The following is a 16946-nucleotide window of genomic DNA, read 5'->3' on the forward strand; positions in this document are numbered from 1 at the left end:
GCCAGTTGTAATGTTGCAGTGCCAGGATTGAACTAGCAGGTATCCACGGCAAGGGTGGATGCCATGGAGACCTCTGGTCTGGTTTAGAGGCCTTCCCTGAGTGCTTCCATAGTATCTGCTGTGGCCTTCCATTAAAGCCCTTACCGCAGTGGATTGCAATGGTCTGTTTTCTTTGTCTCTCTCCTCCACTAAGGCCCTTGTCCTATTGGTCTTTTTAACCTTGACGCCTGCACTACCCAACAAAAGTTTGTTGACTGAATGAACACAGTTCTTTGCTCAACATGCTACTTTCCTTCTCACAATGAAGTATCAATGAGCGTAACTTGTCTGTGGTTGGGCTGATCCCCTAAAGGGAAATTTGTAGATAACTTGTTTAACTTTTTATCGTCATAGAATATTGGAGGGTGATTGTTATAGAGTAAAAAACTTTTGTTATTTTTCTCTGTAGCTTGATTGGTCAATTTAATGTTGTATCCTCTGATCTTCCTATGATCTTTTAGGGCTCAAGTGGAGAAAACAAAAGAAAACGAAAACGTGTGCTAAAATCTAAAGCCTTTGTGGACGAGGAGGGCTGCATAGGTAAGAAAAATTTTTGACTCCAAATCCAGAGATAGAGTTATTACCATGGAGAGCACCTTAATCCCTTACAGAGCAGGGTGCCTCAGACTTTAATATGCACATGATTCATCCCCAGGTGGTGCTGGGCTGCTTTCCTGTGGCCCACACTTTGAGTAGTGGAATATAGGGAACACTACAACTAAAGTCAGAATACCTGGGTTTCTGTTTGGGTAATATGCTTGAGATCTTGCATAAAAGTCACATCATCTCTGGTGGGGAGTTTCTTGATCTGTGGAGTGGAGGGAAAATACCATTTTGCCTACATGTGGGATTGTTGTGAAGATTCATGTGAAGTAATATATTTAAAAAACACTTTCAAGATGGAAACCACAATACCAATTGTAAATCATAGACATTGAGAAACATTTGGGTTTTATTTGAATGTTTGTTTTATACATTTGAACAGTGGAAAAGAAGCTCCTATAGAAGACTAGACTCTGAAGAGAGTGTCAAGAGTCTTCTTTGTGTTTTGTCCCATTTGTTCTATAGAGGGGTCTGACTCTTCCAAATCACTTCCTTTATGTTTCCTGCTTGTAAGCCATGTTAGGTAAAAGCATGTGCTTTCTATGGAGGCCTAGAGGGAAATTAGAATTCAGGCCTCAAGTCATTGCTTGATTCTTCAGCCATGTTTTAGCTTGTTCTAAAACATTGACCGACTTCTGTGGGGCTTTTAAGATTTAGCACTTGAGGCCCAATGAGATGTTCAGATCCTGGTACTGTCTTTTGTGTTTGTAAAAATTTGTGGGTTTAGGCTCTTCAACCGCTTGTTAGTGAGATAGCCGAGAATTGTCATTTCTCCTTTCCTGTGGCACCTGCCACACACTGGCTCTCCTAGAGAAGTATTTTTTCCCTTTCTTGATTTTCCTTTTCTGGTTCAAATTTTTGTCTTAAAAAGATTGATAGACTCTGAAGAATCAACTTTCCCTAGGCAATGTGGTTGTTAAAACTAGTGAAGGGGGCTTCCCTGGTGGCGCAGTGGTTGAGAGTCCACCTGCCGATGCAGGGGACGCGGGTTCGTGCCCCGGTCCGGGAAGATCCCACATGCCACGGAGCGGCTGGGCCCATGAGCCATTGCTGCTGAGCCTGCGCTTCCGGAGCCTGTGCTCCGCAGCGAGAGAGGCCACAACAGTGAGAGGCCTGCGTACCGCAAAAAAAAAAAAAAAAACTAGTGAAGACCTTTCATCAGTCTCGAGCCCTCTCCCATTCCCCACCTCCCACTCATCTGAAAAGGCCTCTGCCATTTTAATTGTAGCATGTGATTGGGAATAAAATTCCTTACACAGGAAATTTCTGTCTTTTCAGTGATAACTTTCTTGTGCCTATGAATTCTGGATTTTGGTCTTTTTTTGTTTTGTTTGTTTTTGCTTTTAGTCTTCTAGTAATGAATTTCAAGCCTCTTGGTTTGACTGTTAATGGTAATTTACATATTTTTACTGTTGAATTTTTTATTCTTTTTTCTTTTAAACTTGAGGACAAAAGCATCAGTGCCAGTTTTTCCCTCCTGCTACCCCAAAAGAAAAGTGTCAAAAATATCTTTATGGGAGTTCATTGGGAATTTGGGGCTAATTACCTATTGCTTTGTTCAAAACATAGTACTCAAGTTTTGGCCAGGTATGGGATGTGAACTTTTTTGTACTCCTGTCTCCAGACAGGACTATTAAGAGCCTTGGATGCAACAATGAAAACTGTGCTCACATAGCACATTTTTTTTTAAGGTTTTTAGTCCAAGGTCAACCTAATGAATCTTGGCTCCTGTAACCAATAAAGGAGTTCTGCTTTCCTCTCTCTGCTCAGACTGTTCCAAATGTACCAGCACAGGGGGCTTCTCCTGTCCTGTGCTGGATGGGAGTTGGTCTGTGGGCTTAAAAAGCTGATCTTTCCCTTTCTGTGAGTTTACTACAGGGACTGGAGAGTTGGGCCCCTGAGATAAATTTGGGGTGGACTTCTGGACAGGGTGGATTTCTAAGAGCAAAACAGTTGAGTGGAAAAGAATTCTTCTACCCATGGAAACTGCGCCTGTTTTTATGGCAGCCCAGAAAAGTGGCGTGTTGTTCAGCTAAAATAAAGGTCCTGTATTTTTAAGTTGAAATCTCCTTTGTTCTGTAGTTTGAAGTAGCCACAGCTTTCAATATAGAAATGCTCCTTTTAGCTCTTAAGGTATATACAAAGTATTCTGCTTAAGAAATTCTGTTGGTGCTGCCCTGACTGGTTTTTAACTCCCTCAAGCAGTGCATTGCACAGAATCGGCAATGAGACAACCAGTGGTTAGTCATGAAATAATGAGCTAATTGATGCTGAAGTTTAATATTACAGACATGCCACCATTTGAATACATAATATAGCTTATGGAGGAGCAAGTCTTGTCTTTTCTATATCTGTAGGTGGCTCTTTAGAATTCCCTAATTTGAGATATTGAGTAAATAACAGCTCATAATTTTGTTCTAAAATCCAGTTATGTAATGCTTTGGAAGTTGCATCAGGATGGGGATGATGTTCTGGGATCATAATTGTTGAACTAACAAGTATACCATGGAAATTCCTGAAGTATCTTAGAGCAACATTTCTTAAACTTTGTTGAGTAGATGCATTACTTGAAGATCTTGACAAAATTCAAATTCTGATTCAGTAGGCCTGGGTTAGGACTTGAGATTCTGTGTTTCTAATAAGCTCATGGGAGATTCTAATGCCTCTGGTCTGTGGAGCCTTAAGATCTTCAAGAACGCTTAGTATATATTTAAAGCTTACTAATGTTTTTTTAGCCTCTTAGTTGACAGGGGTCAGCCAAAGTGACTTCTAGGCTGTTGAAAGTAATGACAAATCCTAGGAACTCTTAGGGAGGGGACTGTTGATTATGCAACCTTAATAAGAATAGATGAATAAGGTGAAGGAGTACTCCACTGGTTATAGCCAGTTGTCCTCCAGCGTGGCCCATTGCAAGAGGAAAATATAGCACTGAAGAGTGCTTGCCAAAGACTACTGGGTGTATTTGTACATTTTGTAGGGCAGTATATCACCTTTTACAGGGGAGCAAAGAATAGTGATTCTCAAGGTGTGGTCCCCAGACCAGCAGCATATCAGCATCACCTGGGAACATGTTAGAAAAGCAAATTCTTGGGTCCACCCCAGACCTATTGAATCTAAAACTCTGGAAATAAAGCCCAGCCATACGTGTTTAAATGAGCCTTCAAGTAATTCTGATACACATTAAAATTTGAGACTATGTAAGTGACAGACTAGGTATTAGAACACAGGTGTATTTGATTCCAAAGCCTATGCCTCTAGAACAGTTCGGCGGATATATTTTATTAGAAAAAAATGATCAATAATCGAAAGCTTAAAACTATCATTGTATGTTAGTGGGAAAAAATACCTTTCACTTTACTCATTTGAATATTATGCATATTAGGTTTCTCTATTCAGCTAAGAAAAGGTGTTTTCCTTTTTCCATCATTTGCTGAGAAAGGATTTAGATGACGTTGACTGTACAGCTGCTGCATCTCTCTAAAGTCACAGGAGGGTGGCATTGTACTGTTTCTTGCGGTTGGTGTGTGCACTGCAGTAGTATTGAAGAGACCCTCATCAGTTCTGGGACATCATTGTTGGAAGCGATTGTCTACCTGTGCCCTTTGGGGCTTCCTTATAGTGACTCCTCACTGGTATAATTTTTTTTTAAAGTTTCCAGTGGGGAGGGATCAGTGAATTTTATTGGTAGGAGAAAAGGCGCAATACACCCTTGGCTGACAGGGAGTAAAAACACTGGGAACTTTTTCTCATTTTATCGTTGTCCTTCCTTAAAACTATCAAGTTTGTCATCTGACCAAGTTTGCTTGAGATAGTCATTCTTCATGATGTAGACCATTACTAAATCCTGGGTCACTGAGAACCAAGGACTGAATAGTTGAGTAGCTAATCTCCAGTTCACAGTGGGTGACATCAGGATAGGACTAGCCAGGAGGGTCCATGGCAATGAGTCCGGCTAGGTAGGATGGGGACTGGCTGGTAGAGCAGAGCTTAAGACCAGGAAAACCAGTGATGGAAATGGCAGGCACTGTGGGTCAGGGAGGTGAGACTGAAGAAGTCAGTCAAAGCATGGAGGTAGAAGTAGGTGTTTGAGATGCAGACAGTTCTTATGTAGAGCTCAGCAAGTTAGCTAAGCATAGACCAAGGCCCAAATGCAGGATTTGGGCAACCACATGATAAAGGCCCACTTAAAGGCATGGGGCATAGCAGTGACAGAGTAAGGGTGAATGTTGATTTTGAGCCCCAGCTAGAGGCTGTGTGAGCTCAAAATACTGCTTCCTCCCTGAGGCGGGATCTGATCTCCCAGCGGGATTGAGCTGCGATGGTCAGTGAGCACACCTCCCTTGGTCAGTGGGTCTGAGGGGATTGGAGTGAACCAGACATCTCATTCTCTCTCGAGAGCTGTGTTCTAAATGACTCAACCCACTCATATCCCATTTTTTTCTTTATTCTTCCAGTAACTGAAAAGGTCTACGAGAGTGAATCCTGCACAGATAGTGAAGAAGAGCTTAAGATGAAGACTTCCTCTGTACATAGGCCTCCCACCATGACTCTGAAAAAGGAACCCAAAGAGGAACGAAAGGGCCCAAAGAAAGGAACTGCTGCTCTGGGCAAAGCCAATAGACAAGTGTCCATTACTGGCTTCTTCCAGAGGAAGTGAACTGCCATCTCTGTTAGGTCCAGAGATGTGGAGTGGTCAAGGGACAAGACCAAGACATACAGACTCTCACTTACTGTGTAAGTTCATCCAGTACCTCACCTCATCTTTATCAAAAGACTGTTTTTCCATCCTGTGAGGTTTATACAGCTTCTGGTTTTCAACAAAAAGGAAATCACCTGGAAGCAAGAGGCAAAAGAATATTTCAAAAGCTGTTATCTTCCAACATTTTTTAAGCACAATTTTGACCTGTCCAGGAGAAGAATTCATTCCAAAAATAAATTGGAACAGGTTTCAGAATTATCACTGAAGCCGTTAGTGGCTAATCCACTGTGCCCTACCCACCCTGTGCCCTTATCCATCCATTTATGGCTCAGGAAGTGATCCTCCGTGTTCTTTTGTATTTTGTGGACTTGTGTGGGTATTCTTTTATGCCTGAATTTTACTGGATGTGTTTACCACTTCCCCATCCTCCCTTCCCCACTACCAAACTTTTGTGTGAAGTATTTTCTGTAAGTCTTTTAAATCTTGGTTGGACTAAAGGCTGAAACAAAAATCTCCCGGTAATCCTCTTTTCCTCCATTATGAAGTACACTGACACCTGGCCACAGACCAGCACATTACTTGTGTTCTAGCCCTTTCACAAAAGCTCTTACTCTTGAGCCCTTTATTCGCAATTAGTGGTTAGGGAAAAGCCTCAGGCAGAGCACAAATAGAAATGTAATGATGTATTCAACCCCACCAGAAATTACTTAGAGTCAACATTGATGACATTAGAGGACTTGTCATGTTGCTGACACAGGCTGTGCTTTATACTACACTTTGTGATTTTTGTCTCCTCCTCTCTCTCCCTTTCCCACTCTCAGTACCTAGAGAGGGAAACCCATACAGTGAAATGAAGGCTAAAAAGAGAAGTCCCTTCTTACATGCAATGTACAAGAGTTAAGTAAAATTTCTCCTTTTCAAGGAAACTGAATGTTAGAAACAACAATTTTCCAGGAAGGTAATGAGGAAGAGGTAAAGCACATTGTCTATTGATGCTGCTTCTCTGTATTTTTAACTTCCTCACATGCTTAGAAGTACAGGCTCCCCAAGAAGAGATGGAGAGACTGAGTCATTGGTAGATCTAAATATTTTCATTTGTTACTTATGGAAAATCATTTATTCCAGTGATAACTTGGAAGCACCTTCCTTTATGGCTGGACAGTGAGCTCAGGGGATGGAGGTGGTGTGGCGGTGACCTTGCACAGTGAGCTCTGGGGAAAGGAACACAGGCTCAGCTGCTGGAGTGACTCATGACTTAACAGACGAGGGACGTCTGACTTCTTGCTCCTTCTGCCTTCGCCTGGTGTATGTCGTAAGTGATGCAGTCAGCCGTCTACTGTTTAAGGTTAGGATTGTGACTGACCTTAGATTAATAGGAGCTTCTTTAGCAACTGTCACCCAGGGCCCTCCAGCCAGGCACCCCATGGACTTGATTAAAACCAGAGGTTTGGGAGATTAGTCCCAGCATTGCATTACGTCTACAACTTGAGAAGGCTGAGGCTTTGTGCAGCAAGCTGAGTAAAGGTTGACACATTCCAAACTCCTTTCTTTTTTAAATGTAAAAGGATGGAGAGAAGGGTGGAAAGGCTGGATTTAACTTTACAAAAAACTTCTGGAGAGGAATCCCTTTTAAATGGTTATTTTCGCCATTGCCTCTAGTCATTTTTCTAAATAGAAATGGAAAATTAAAGGAAAAAAAAGCAACAATCCAGCCTTTTAAAAAAAATTATCATGCTGGGATCTCTAATTAAATCACATTTTGAATTGGAAAACTCTGGTGCTGGTGGAGTTCTGTCTTTGCAAGCATAATGCAAATCCTGTGGTCACTGTGCCCAGTATGCTGCCTACACTCTGAGCCGTCTGCAAGGCTTATTGAGTAGTAAGTGCTGGCCGTTTCCTTTTTGTAAAAAAAAAAAAAAAACTCTACCATGTTATCCACATGAGTTAAATAAATTTGAGAAGTTGTTTTAAAACAGTGCTTCAAACTGATTGTCTGATGAATCTGTTACTTGACAGGATGGCAACAGTGTATGCAGTTATTTAAACTCTGAACAGGAACAAGGCTGGTTTTCAGTTTATATTGTTAAAACTGCATACCCATAGTCTGAGATGGACAAGTTATTTGCTGTCTTCATCATTTTTTCAGTCCTGTGGGAAATCTTAGATTCAGCCAACCTCATTTTTTAGTTCCTTTAGAAGAAAATCTAGTCCTGATCTTGCACATTGTGTTAGTCTGGCTTCACCACTTGCTGGCTCTGTGACCTTGGGCAGATTTCTAAACCTCAGATTCTTTATCAAAATAGAGCTCAAACAAGTTACCATGGGCCACCAAGAGTGAAGTAATGTGTATACAGAATAAATTCGGCACACGTAGGTGCTCTGCAAATGATGGCTTTCTTCTTGATGTCATAAATGATGCAGTCAGCCACCAACTTCCTGAAATGTTATCAAGGGTATGACCCAGATGTTACACTCTTTCAAAATATTCATTCTGGCTGTCAGTGTGGTCAAAGAGGGAAGATAGTTACCTTATTTTATGAAAGGTTTTAGAGAGTATATTTTCTTATTGAGACAAAGTGAGATTCGTAGATGGCTATATTTACTATTCATTAAAACATTTATTGCGTATCTCCTATATGTCACGCTTCTGTCCTGAGCACTAGAAGGTAGAATCCTAGAATTTGGCACTTGTCCTCAGGAACTAGTGGAAGGGACAAGAAAGTAAAGTGAAATCATAGCATCACATGGTGAGTGCAATGATAAATAAGCGCAGGGTCCTCAGAGAGCTCATAGGCGGGGGGGTGTTGAGGACATCTTCCTGAAGGAGAGAAAGCCAAGCAGTTTTTCTGAAGGATGAGTAGGATTTTACCAAGCAAAGAGGAATGGAAAGGATTTTCCAGGTAGAGGAACGTGACTTTTGGGGAGAAATGGACTATTAGAATTTGGGAATAGGGAGGGAAATATATTGGGAAGTGAAGTTGGGGTCCTGCTAAGGAGTTTGGATTTTATTTGAAGACTACGAGGGCCAATCAAAGAATTTTAAGAAGAGGAGTAACATTAGAAGTTGATTTTTATTTCAGCGTGACAGCTGGCATTTTCTTTGATTTTGTGTGCCATATAGGGAGTGTTTCTACCCATGCTTGCCCATCGTATCTTAGTTCTAGTAGTATTCAAATTAAAGTTCTAATGGAATTAAAGAAAAATGTTCTGGCTAAAGTAAGACTGCTTAATTCTGGCAGTCAGTGTAGGCAGTTGCAGTATTTTCCCTTGCCTCCCCCCATCAAAGCAGCTTTCTCTAGCAGAAATGATTTCAGTTTTTTAAAAGTGATTTCAAAAACTGGTAGTTCTTCTCTGACACTCTCAATGATATGAGCCTCTACTCATTTCCCTGAAAAAAACGGAGGAGGACGAGTGGAACAGTTCTATTCCTTTTCTTTGTTTCTCTAAGAAGACATTAGTTATTATACAGGAGAGAGCTGAAGAGAAGGGCCATATAAGGAAACGAAATAGTTGCTCCAGGACCTGAGTAGAGTGAGTGCATAATAATGTATTTGCCAGAAACGTACTCTGTGTCAAGACTCGTTTTGGTAAACTTGTCTCCTTTCATTGGTTCTGGGATCTCAGTATGCTGTAATGCAGCTTTTTACCACCACAAAACATTCTGGGGCTGCCTCGTTTTGTTGTGAGAAGGCAGTATTGCTTTTTGAGTTATTACCCTGGCGGCTCTGTAAATTAGCCCATGCTGTCACTATGCCCTCTCTGAAGGGCACGTTGTACCCAAATGACTGCATTTAGGATGGACTCTTGCCACTCCCTGCTGCATGACACTTCTCACCATTTGTATCTGTGTCCAGTTTTTTTGTGTTCTTAAGTGTGGGCCACCCACAGATTGCCACCCAGGCTCTTTAGCCTGAGAAACTTGGGAAGGCTTCTGATCCAAACCCACCTTAACTCTAGAATTCCCCCTCATTTCAAACCCTAAATATCATGTGGCTCCTCTGCCACCTCTCCCCTTTTTTCTCATTTGCTTTTGCCAGACTCCTTGTTTCTTGAGGCTTCACTTTGGCTTCTCCCCCTCTTTTTTTTTTTAATATTCAAAGTTCTTCACAGCTAGTCCTTCTATAACTTTTTTTTTCAGTCTTTTAAGGCTTTCTTTCTCAAGGTTCTTATGTCGTTTATTGAACTGCTCTTGAAGAATGGAAAAACCACATTGTTTAGCATCTACTTTGGGTCATTCAAATCCAGAGGGTCAAACAGTTGTTGAATACTAGTTATGTTTAGTCCTGGATAAGATACTTGAGGGATTGCAAGAGCTCAGAGGCTGTCATTATGGAGTGGAGGACAGGCACACTAAATAGCATTAGATAGCAACTGAGATGATGCTTAGATGAGTGGTAAGAGGGACTTAATTCAGAAGAGAACCTGGATAATCATAATGGGTGAAAATTTATAGTCCTATGTAAAGAATAACAAAGAATTTAAGACAAGAAACAGGCTAAGGAAGGTTCACCATTTTAGTGGATTTTTAAAAAAATGTTTATTTGGCTGCACTGAGTCTTAGTTGCGGCACGTGGGATCTTTAGTTGCAGCATGCGGGCTCTTTTAGTTGTGGCATGTGGAATCTTTAGTTGTGGAATGCGGGCTCCTTTAGTTGCGGCACGTGGGATCTAGTTCCCTGACCAGGGATCGAACCCAGGCCCCCTGCATTGGAGTGCAGAGTTTTAACCACTGGACCACCAGGGAAGTCCCTTTAGTGGATATTTATCTAGCTGTTTGAACATCACCATTTACACAATCATTGTATAAGTAAACCATGGTAAAGTGAATCCTTAATGGGGTTATTTCTGCCCTACCTTAAAAATGAGAGTATTGACAAGATAGCAAGCAGGTACCCAGTGTTATTCCAAAAGGCAGTTTACAGGATCTACATACATTGGATCAGCATGAATTCAACTCAGTTTTGCACACACTCAACAATTTTGACATACTGGGGAAGCAGGGTGCTGTGATGGAAATAACACAAGTTGGGAGGCAGAGGGCTCTGGATTCAAACCCTGTTTAAGGCACTGACCTTAGGTAAGACGCTTATCCTCCGAGAACTTGTTTCCTCATCTTTAGAATGAGCTACACCATCTACCTTAAAGTGTTGTTTTCAGGCTTTAATGAAATGTTGCATGGGCAGTCAGTCCCTAGTATTCTGACATATATTAAGCTAACACAAAGCAGGATAACTCATTTTTTTGCGCACCTACTATGTACCAGACACTGTTCCAAGAATGTTAAAGGTATTAGCTTTTTTTTTTTTTAATAGATTTACTTTATTTATTTATTTATTGGCTGTGTTGCGTCTTCCGTGGCTGTGTGCGGACTTTCTCTAGTTGCCGAGGGCTTCCCATTGCAGTGGCTTCAGTAGTTGTGGCACACGGGCTTAGTTGCTCCGCAGCATGTGGGATCTTCCTGGAGCAGGGCTGGAACCCGTGTTGCCTGCATTGGCAGGCGGATGCTTAACCACTGCGCCACCAGGGAAGCCCCTAGCTTCTTTTTTTAATTGAGGTATAGTTGATGTACAATATTAGGTGTACAACATACTAATTCACAATTTTTAAAGGTTATATTCCACTTATAGTTATAAAATATTGGTTATAGTCCCTGTGTTGTACAATATATCTTGTAGCTTATTTGTTTTATATTAGTAGTCTGTACGTCTTAATCCCCATCCCTATTTTGCCCCTCCCCCCAGATATATTAACTCTTAATCCTTACAGCAACCCTAAGAGACAGGTACTTTTATTTCCATTTTACACATGAGGAAACTGAAGCAGAGAAATAGTGAAACTTGTTCAAGGTCACAGAGTTAGCAAGTGACAGAGCCAGGATATCAATCTTGACAATTTGGCTTTAGTGCCTGTAGTCTTAACCACTGTGCTATACTGCTCTTGGCTATATATTAGTTCACATTGCCACACCGCCCAATGATGATTCATGTTCGTTTTTACAAGTGAAAGTGCAACTAAGTTGTTCAGATCCCAGATTGTCAGATTTGAAGGTGATCTTAATGTTTATCTAACTCAGCCACCCATCTGCTGCATGAGTCCTCTCTACAGCATCCCTGCCACATGGTCTTGAATCTGTAAACAAAGATTCAATTATGTCCAGTATACCATACTTACTAAATTACAAAGTTAGATAAGTAGACTAATAAATGTTAAGAAGAAGGTAAAGAGAGGCTAGAATAAAGTTTTATAATTAATTTTAGATCATCAGGAAACTCTTCTGAACAGAGCATAGTTCCCTAAGTAATCCATTTGGTTGCTTTTAGTTTAAATCAAGAACACTTTTTCCTTGGAAAAGATTGTCCAACTCTTGGCCTTGCCTTTGACCTAACCTTTGTAAGAAAATCAAAAAGAAATTTGGCATTTTTTGCCCTATTTAAGCCATGCAGGTAGTAAAGCGGCCTCAGGACACTTGTTGCCACTGATTGCTCTGAATTAGGCCAAGGGAGTCTTCTCAAAACCAGGTTTTCCTAAAAGATATGTGAAAATTACATAAATATAGCATAATCATGGTATTGTGCTTTTTTATTCTCTCCTGGAATGGGAGGTACAGGAAGCAGAACCATTTTCCTGAAAACCATAAAGCCTGATAGGAGTGTTTCCCTTGTCCCTCTTACTTATATTCCACCTTTACATGGTGCTTTACTTCATCCTATTTCATCCTTGTGATAGCCCTCAAGGTTTTTCTCTCCCCTGTTTTGCAGAAAACAAGCGTAGGTCATTTAACGAGTATGCCTAACACCTCACATTAAGGGAGTGGACCAGGGCTAGAACTAAGGTCTTCAGACTTCACAACGTGTAACTTTTCCACTGTAGAGTAACTGCTAAGAAGAAGAATGTGTTGGTCTACTCATGAGTTTGCCTTGAATGACTGCTTACTGATTTGCTCCACAACCATGGTGGCTGCTGTGAAAGATAAAAGAAAAGCACACGACAAGTTCTCTGCCTTCCTGCAACTGACAGTCATTGGAAAGGCAAAATGTGTGCATGTTATGCATCTCACAGACTTTTGCCAAAAGTTTCTATGTGCCCAGCACTGTTATGCTAGATGCTGGGGGATATAAAGATGAATTTCTTGCCCTTGAGGGGTTTACTATCTAGTGGAGGGAGAGACATAGATAAATAATTTAAATGTGCTATAATGATACAATAATATTAGTGCTTACCATGGGCCAAAATTTGTGCTCAATCCATTTTCTCTAATCCTCACACTTTTCATCTACAAATGAAGATAAAAGAGGCTCAGAGTTTAAATGATTTGGCCAGTAAGTGGCAAAGGTGAGATGCATTTATTTTTAATAATAAATTTGTAACAAAAAATTGGAGGAACTGGAATACTCAAGTGGTTGTGATTAGCAAACCTGTATAGGAAGCTGACTTCCTGTCACATGGTGTGTGAGCAAACGTGGAGGTTGGAACAAAAGGAGTTAAATGAATTACACCTTTAGAATTGTCAGTCCCAGATAGGGATGATCTCATCAGTGGTTCAGGTCACTGAATCTTTTGGTTACAAGCCCCCGCATCTGTCTTTACATAAGGAAAACCACACCAGTGGACTATACATTAGGCTAGAACACTATGTCTTTCCCTCTGGTTGGTGTTCCAGCTGGCCTGGGAGGAGGGCCAGAGTTTAAACTCCAGGCTTTCTGACTTGAAACCTATATTCTTTCCACTGTACCATGTCCTTCCTTCCCTGCCTAAGGGTGAGCCCAGGGAAGGGTTGTCTGTGACTACCTCAGGGATTAAGGATTCACAGAGGATGAAGTGCTTAAACTGAGAATAGATGTTTGCCAAATGGGAAAGTGAAGGGCACCCCAGGCAAAAGGAACAGGACATACTACGTAAAAGACATAGACACATGAGAAAGCACAGAGTGTTTAGGGAGCTATAAGTGGTTTAGTGACAGATGGAATAGTGGGTTATGAGACAAATAAGTAGGTAGGGGCCAGATCACAGAAGTCTTTGCTAAGTAGTTTGGACTTCACTCTACAGGCAATAGGAAGCCATTGAAGAAGTTTAACATCTCAGATTCGTACATTAGAAAAATCGCCATTTGTAGCCTGAAGAGAGAATCACCAGTATGAAATAGGTCATAAAGGCCAAATTGCACCTGCATCTTGAGACAGAACAAGCTGAGGAAAAGCTTGTTCTATCTCAAGATGAACAAGTTTGAGGTTGGATTTAGTTCAGTTTTAGGCAAATGAGTCTTTTGATCCCCTCGGAAACTCAGGACAGGAGAGAATTAGGAGTGCCTTCAAATGTGGAATGATTAGCCTTTTGCTGGTTCATCTCATGCTTGGAAATCCTCTGGCTCTTGCCTGAGCCATGGTCCTCGTTAAACCATGGAGATGGGATTGGTTCCACGGTTCCACTAAGGATCCATGTAGGCTGTTCTCTGACGCACGAACACACACTCTGATTTAGACCTGGAACTGACTGCATCTCCCTGGAATTCTTTGGGCCAAAATGACCCATAGTCCCAGACTGGTCAACCAAACTCATCCTATGAATAATGAATAAATATGACTAAAGTCATATTTATTGTACACCTGTTCCATGCCAGGTGTTTCTGTATACTTTATCATTTATTCCTCACAATTTTGTGAAGTGTAGATATCAGCCCAATTTTGTGAATTAGGAAATTAAGAGAGGCTACCACCAGGCTAGCATACAGTAGAGCTGGGAGACTGAGTGTCCCGTTGTCATCCACTCCTGACATGAGTTCTTTTCCAGTGGGGTGGAGCGCAGTAAGCAGTCTTGCTTATCGTAACTAGGGTTCACGTCAGGCACTCACTGAACAGCCATTATACTTGGGATTGTACAATGATATGATTCTACTCTAGCAGTGAGTTCTTGCTGCAAACTCCTGAACTCACCCCTAAAATAAGGGACCAGCTATCCTGAAGCCTCTGCATGAAGTCCCCCACCCTTACTTAGAGTCGTACATAACTCACAACATGAATTACGTGGCTTCCCAACCAGTAACACGTTAGTAGCAGCAGAGCGGCTAGAGAGGGTCGCTTTTTGCTCTCAGCAAGTAGTTGTCACTTCTTGGTTTTGTAGAAAGTACTTGGATTTTAGAGACAGATTGGAGCTCAGTGCCCATTCACCACCAGTGTGACTTCTCGAAAGTCACTGAACTGCCCTGAGCCTCAGTTTGCTCATCTCTAAGATGAAGATAATATCTATGTCAAGATTAGTGTGAGGATGAGAGATCATGAAATGTCTGGTTCATAGTGCTTGGTCAGGAAATGATTACTATCATTATTTTCAAAGCAGTGCTTTGGGCTTTAATCTTCCCTATGTGAGAAAAATGAGTTGTCATCCTTCATTTGTTTGTTTTTCAACTAATCTTTATTAGGGTACCTACTTTATGTTTAAACAACACTTTGGACTATCAAAACTGATGTTCTGCCAAAGTGAGGAGGGAGTGTTTCAATGGGCAGCCTTGTGATCTGCTCACCTGTCCAATCCATGACCCCCTTGATCCACCAGCACCCCTCCCTCTCAGCGGGCTGCTGTGTCATTCTGTATATGTTCTGAACTCTTGTTTCAACCACGTTTCTACTTGAAACAGTTTAGAGGAAAGTCAGTGGTCTGAGTACACATTCGATTTCTCCAAGTACAGGCATCAGAGGGTGCCTTTATAAATGAAAAAATAAACAGATCTTCAGCAGTGAAGAGGCCTCCCCCTGCTTCGCCCAGGGATGGGGGTGGGGTGCTCAGGCAATAGTCACGCCTGCAGTTTGAGCCCATCTGTGTTTTCTGTCCGCCTCCTGAGTACTGTCCCCTTGTGGTTTGCATCATTCCCAGACACAAGCCAACTCCAACCCTCCTCAATCCACTTGGTCAATAGCTGTCTTATTTAAACACGCCCCCTCTCTCTTTGGGCGCCAGATGTGAAGTTTCAAGGCAGTAGAGGCCAGGCTGGCTAATGCTGGGACACCTGCTTTAGCAGGCAAGCCAGTCAGCTGCTGCTTCTGATGATGTTGGCCCTTTTTCACGGACTTCATGAGGGTTTCACCCCACCAAGCACACACACAGGCAGCTGAAGGAGCCTCATAAATTATGGTTTTGTTTGTTTACTTAGGGCAGGCAGCGTGGTGTAGTGGAAAGAGCCTGCACTTGGAAGCAGAAAACATGGGTTTGAGTCCTCACCGGTTTTGTCTTTAGAGCATCTCTTTCTTCATAGATATCACTACCTCATATGTTATATAAGTGTTGTTTGTTTATCTGCTTATCTCCTCCACTACAGGTAGTTAAGTGCTAGGAGGTCAGGGCCTGCTTTGGCCATCGTTCTATCTCCAGCACCTAGGACAGTGCCTGGAACATAGTAGGCTCAAGATTTTTTGAATGAATGAATGAATTCTAAAACTGCCTCTTCCACTCATTGGCCATGTGATCTGGGAAAAGTCATTTATCTTCTCTGGGCCTTCATTTTGTCAGCTGTAAAATGAAGCCATTAGATCTCTATCCCTGATGCTCTAAGATGATAATAATTCATTCATTTAAAAAATTACCTTGGGACTTCCCTGGTGGCGCAGTGGTTAAGAATCTGCCTGCCGGGCTTCCCTGGTGGCGCAGTGGTTGAGAGTCCGCCTGCTGATGCAGGGGACACAGGTTCGTGCCCCGGTCTGGGAGGATCCCACATGCCGCGGAGGGGCTGGGCCCGTGAGCCATGGCCGCTGAGCCTGCGCGTCCGGAGCCTGTGCTCCGCAACGGGGGAGGCCACAACAGTGAGAGGCCCGCGTACCGCAAAAAAAAAAAAAAAAAAAAGATTCACCTGCCAATGCAGGGGACATGGGTTCAAGCCCTGGTCCGGGAAGATCCCACATGCTGTGGAGCAGCTAAGCCCGTGTGCCACAACTACTGAACCTGCGCTCTAGAGCCCGCGAGCCACAACTACTGAGCCCGCAAGCCACAACTACTGAGCCCGCGAGCCACAACTACGGAAGCCCACGCGCCTAGAGCCCGTGCTCCACAACAAGAGAAGCCACCGCAATGAGAAGCCCACGCGCAGCAAAGAAGAGTAGCCCCCGCTCACCGCAACTAGAGAAAGCCTGCACACACAGCAATGAAGAGTAGCCCCCACTCGCTGCAACTAAAGAAAAGCCCACGCGCAGCGACGAAGACCCAACGCAGCCAAAAATATATAAATTTATTTAAAAAAAAAAATTACGTTGTGTCTCTGGGCTGGGCACTCTGCCAAGCCCTGACACTACACAGTCATGAGCAAGTCAGAAATAGAACCTGCCCTCATGAAGTTTTGAAAGGGAAAGGAAACCAAATAAATTATGGCGTAAACAGGTATTGAAGGACCATTGTGATAAGCCTTATGAAGGATCTGTAGCAGGCACTATGACAGGATGTAATGGGGGGACCTAACCATGTTGGGGGTCGTCCGGGAAGATAACCTGGTAAGAGTGACATTTAAGCTTAGACTTTACGGATAAGTAGGAGTTGGCCAGGCAAAGGGGGTACAGGATTTCAGGCAGAGGGAAGAGCACACGTGAAAACCCTGGGGGAGGAATGTCTATCTCCAGCACCTAGTG

At 42.4% G+C, this 16946-nt stretch overlaps 1 protein-coding gene across 3 annotated transcripts in view; it reads left to right on the forward strand.

Annotated features, from left to right (window-relative positions):
- Window positions 1–8285, forward strand: part of POLD3 (DNA polymerase delta 3, accessory subunit) — a 48664-nt gene extending 40379 nt beyond the window's left edge. For 2 of the 3 annotated variants that reach the window (XM_033405711.2, XM_004279790.4), the window contains exons 11-12: window positions 501–579; window positions 5097–5854. In XM_033405711.2, the coding sequence (XP_033261602.1) occupies window positions 501–579; window positions 5097–5299 (282 nt within the window). In that variant the 3' untranslated portion in view covers window positions 5300–5854. Of the gene's footprint in view, window positions 1–500; window positions 580–5096; window positions 5855–6466 lie in introns of those variants that run through there. The other variant, XR_004476808.2, reaches the window with a different exon arrangement.
- Window positions 8286–16946: the final 8661 nt, after the last annotated feature.

This window comes from Orcinus orca, chromosome 8 (assembly GCF_937001465.1).
Source record: "Orcinus orca chromosome 8, mOrcOrc1.1, whole genome shotgun sequence".
Lineage (NCBI taxonomy): Eukaryota > Metazoa > Chordata > Mammalia > Artiodactyla > Delphinidae > Orcinus > Orcinus orca.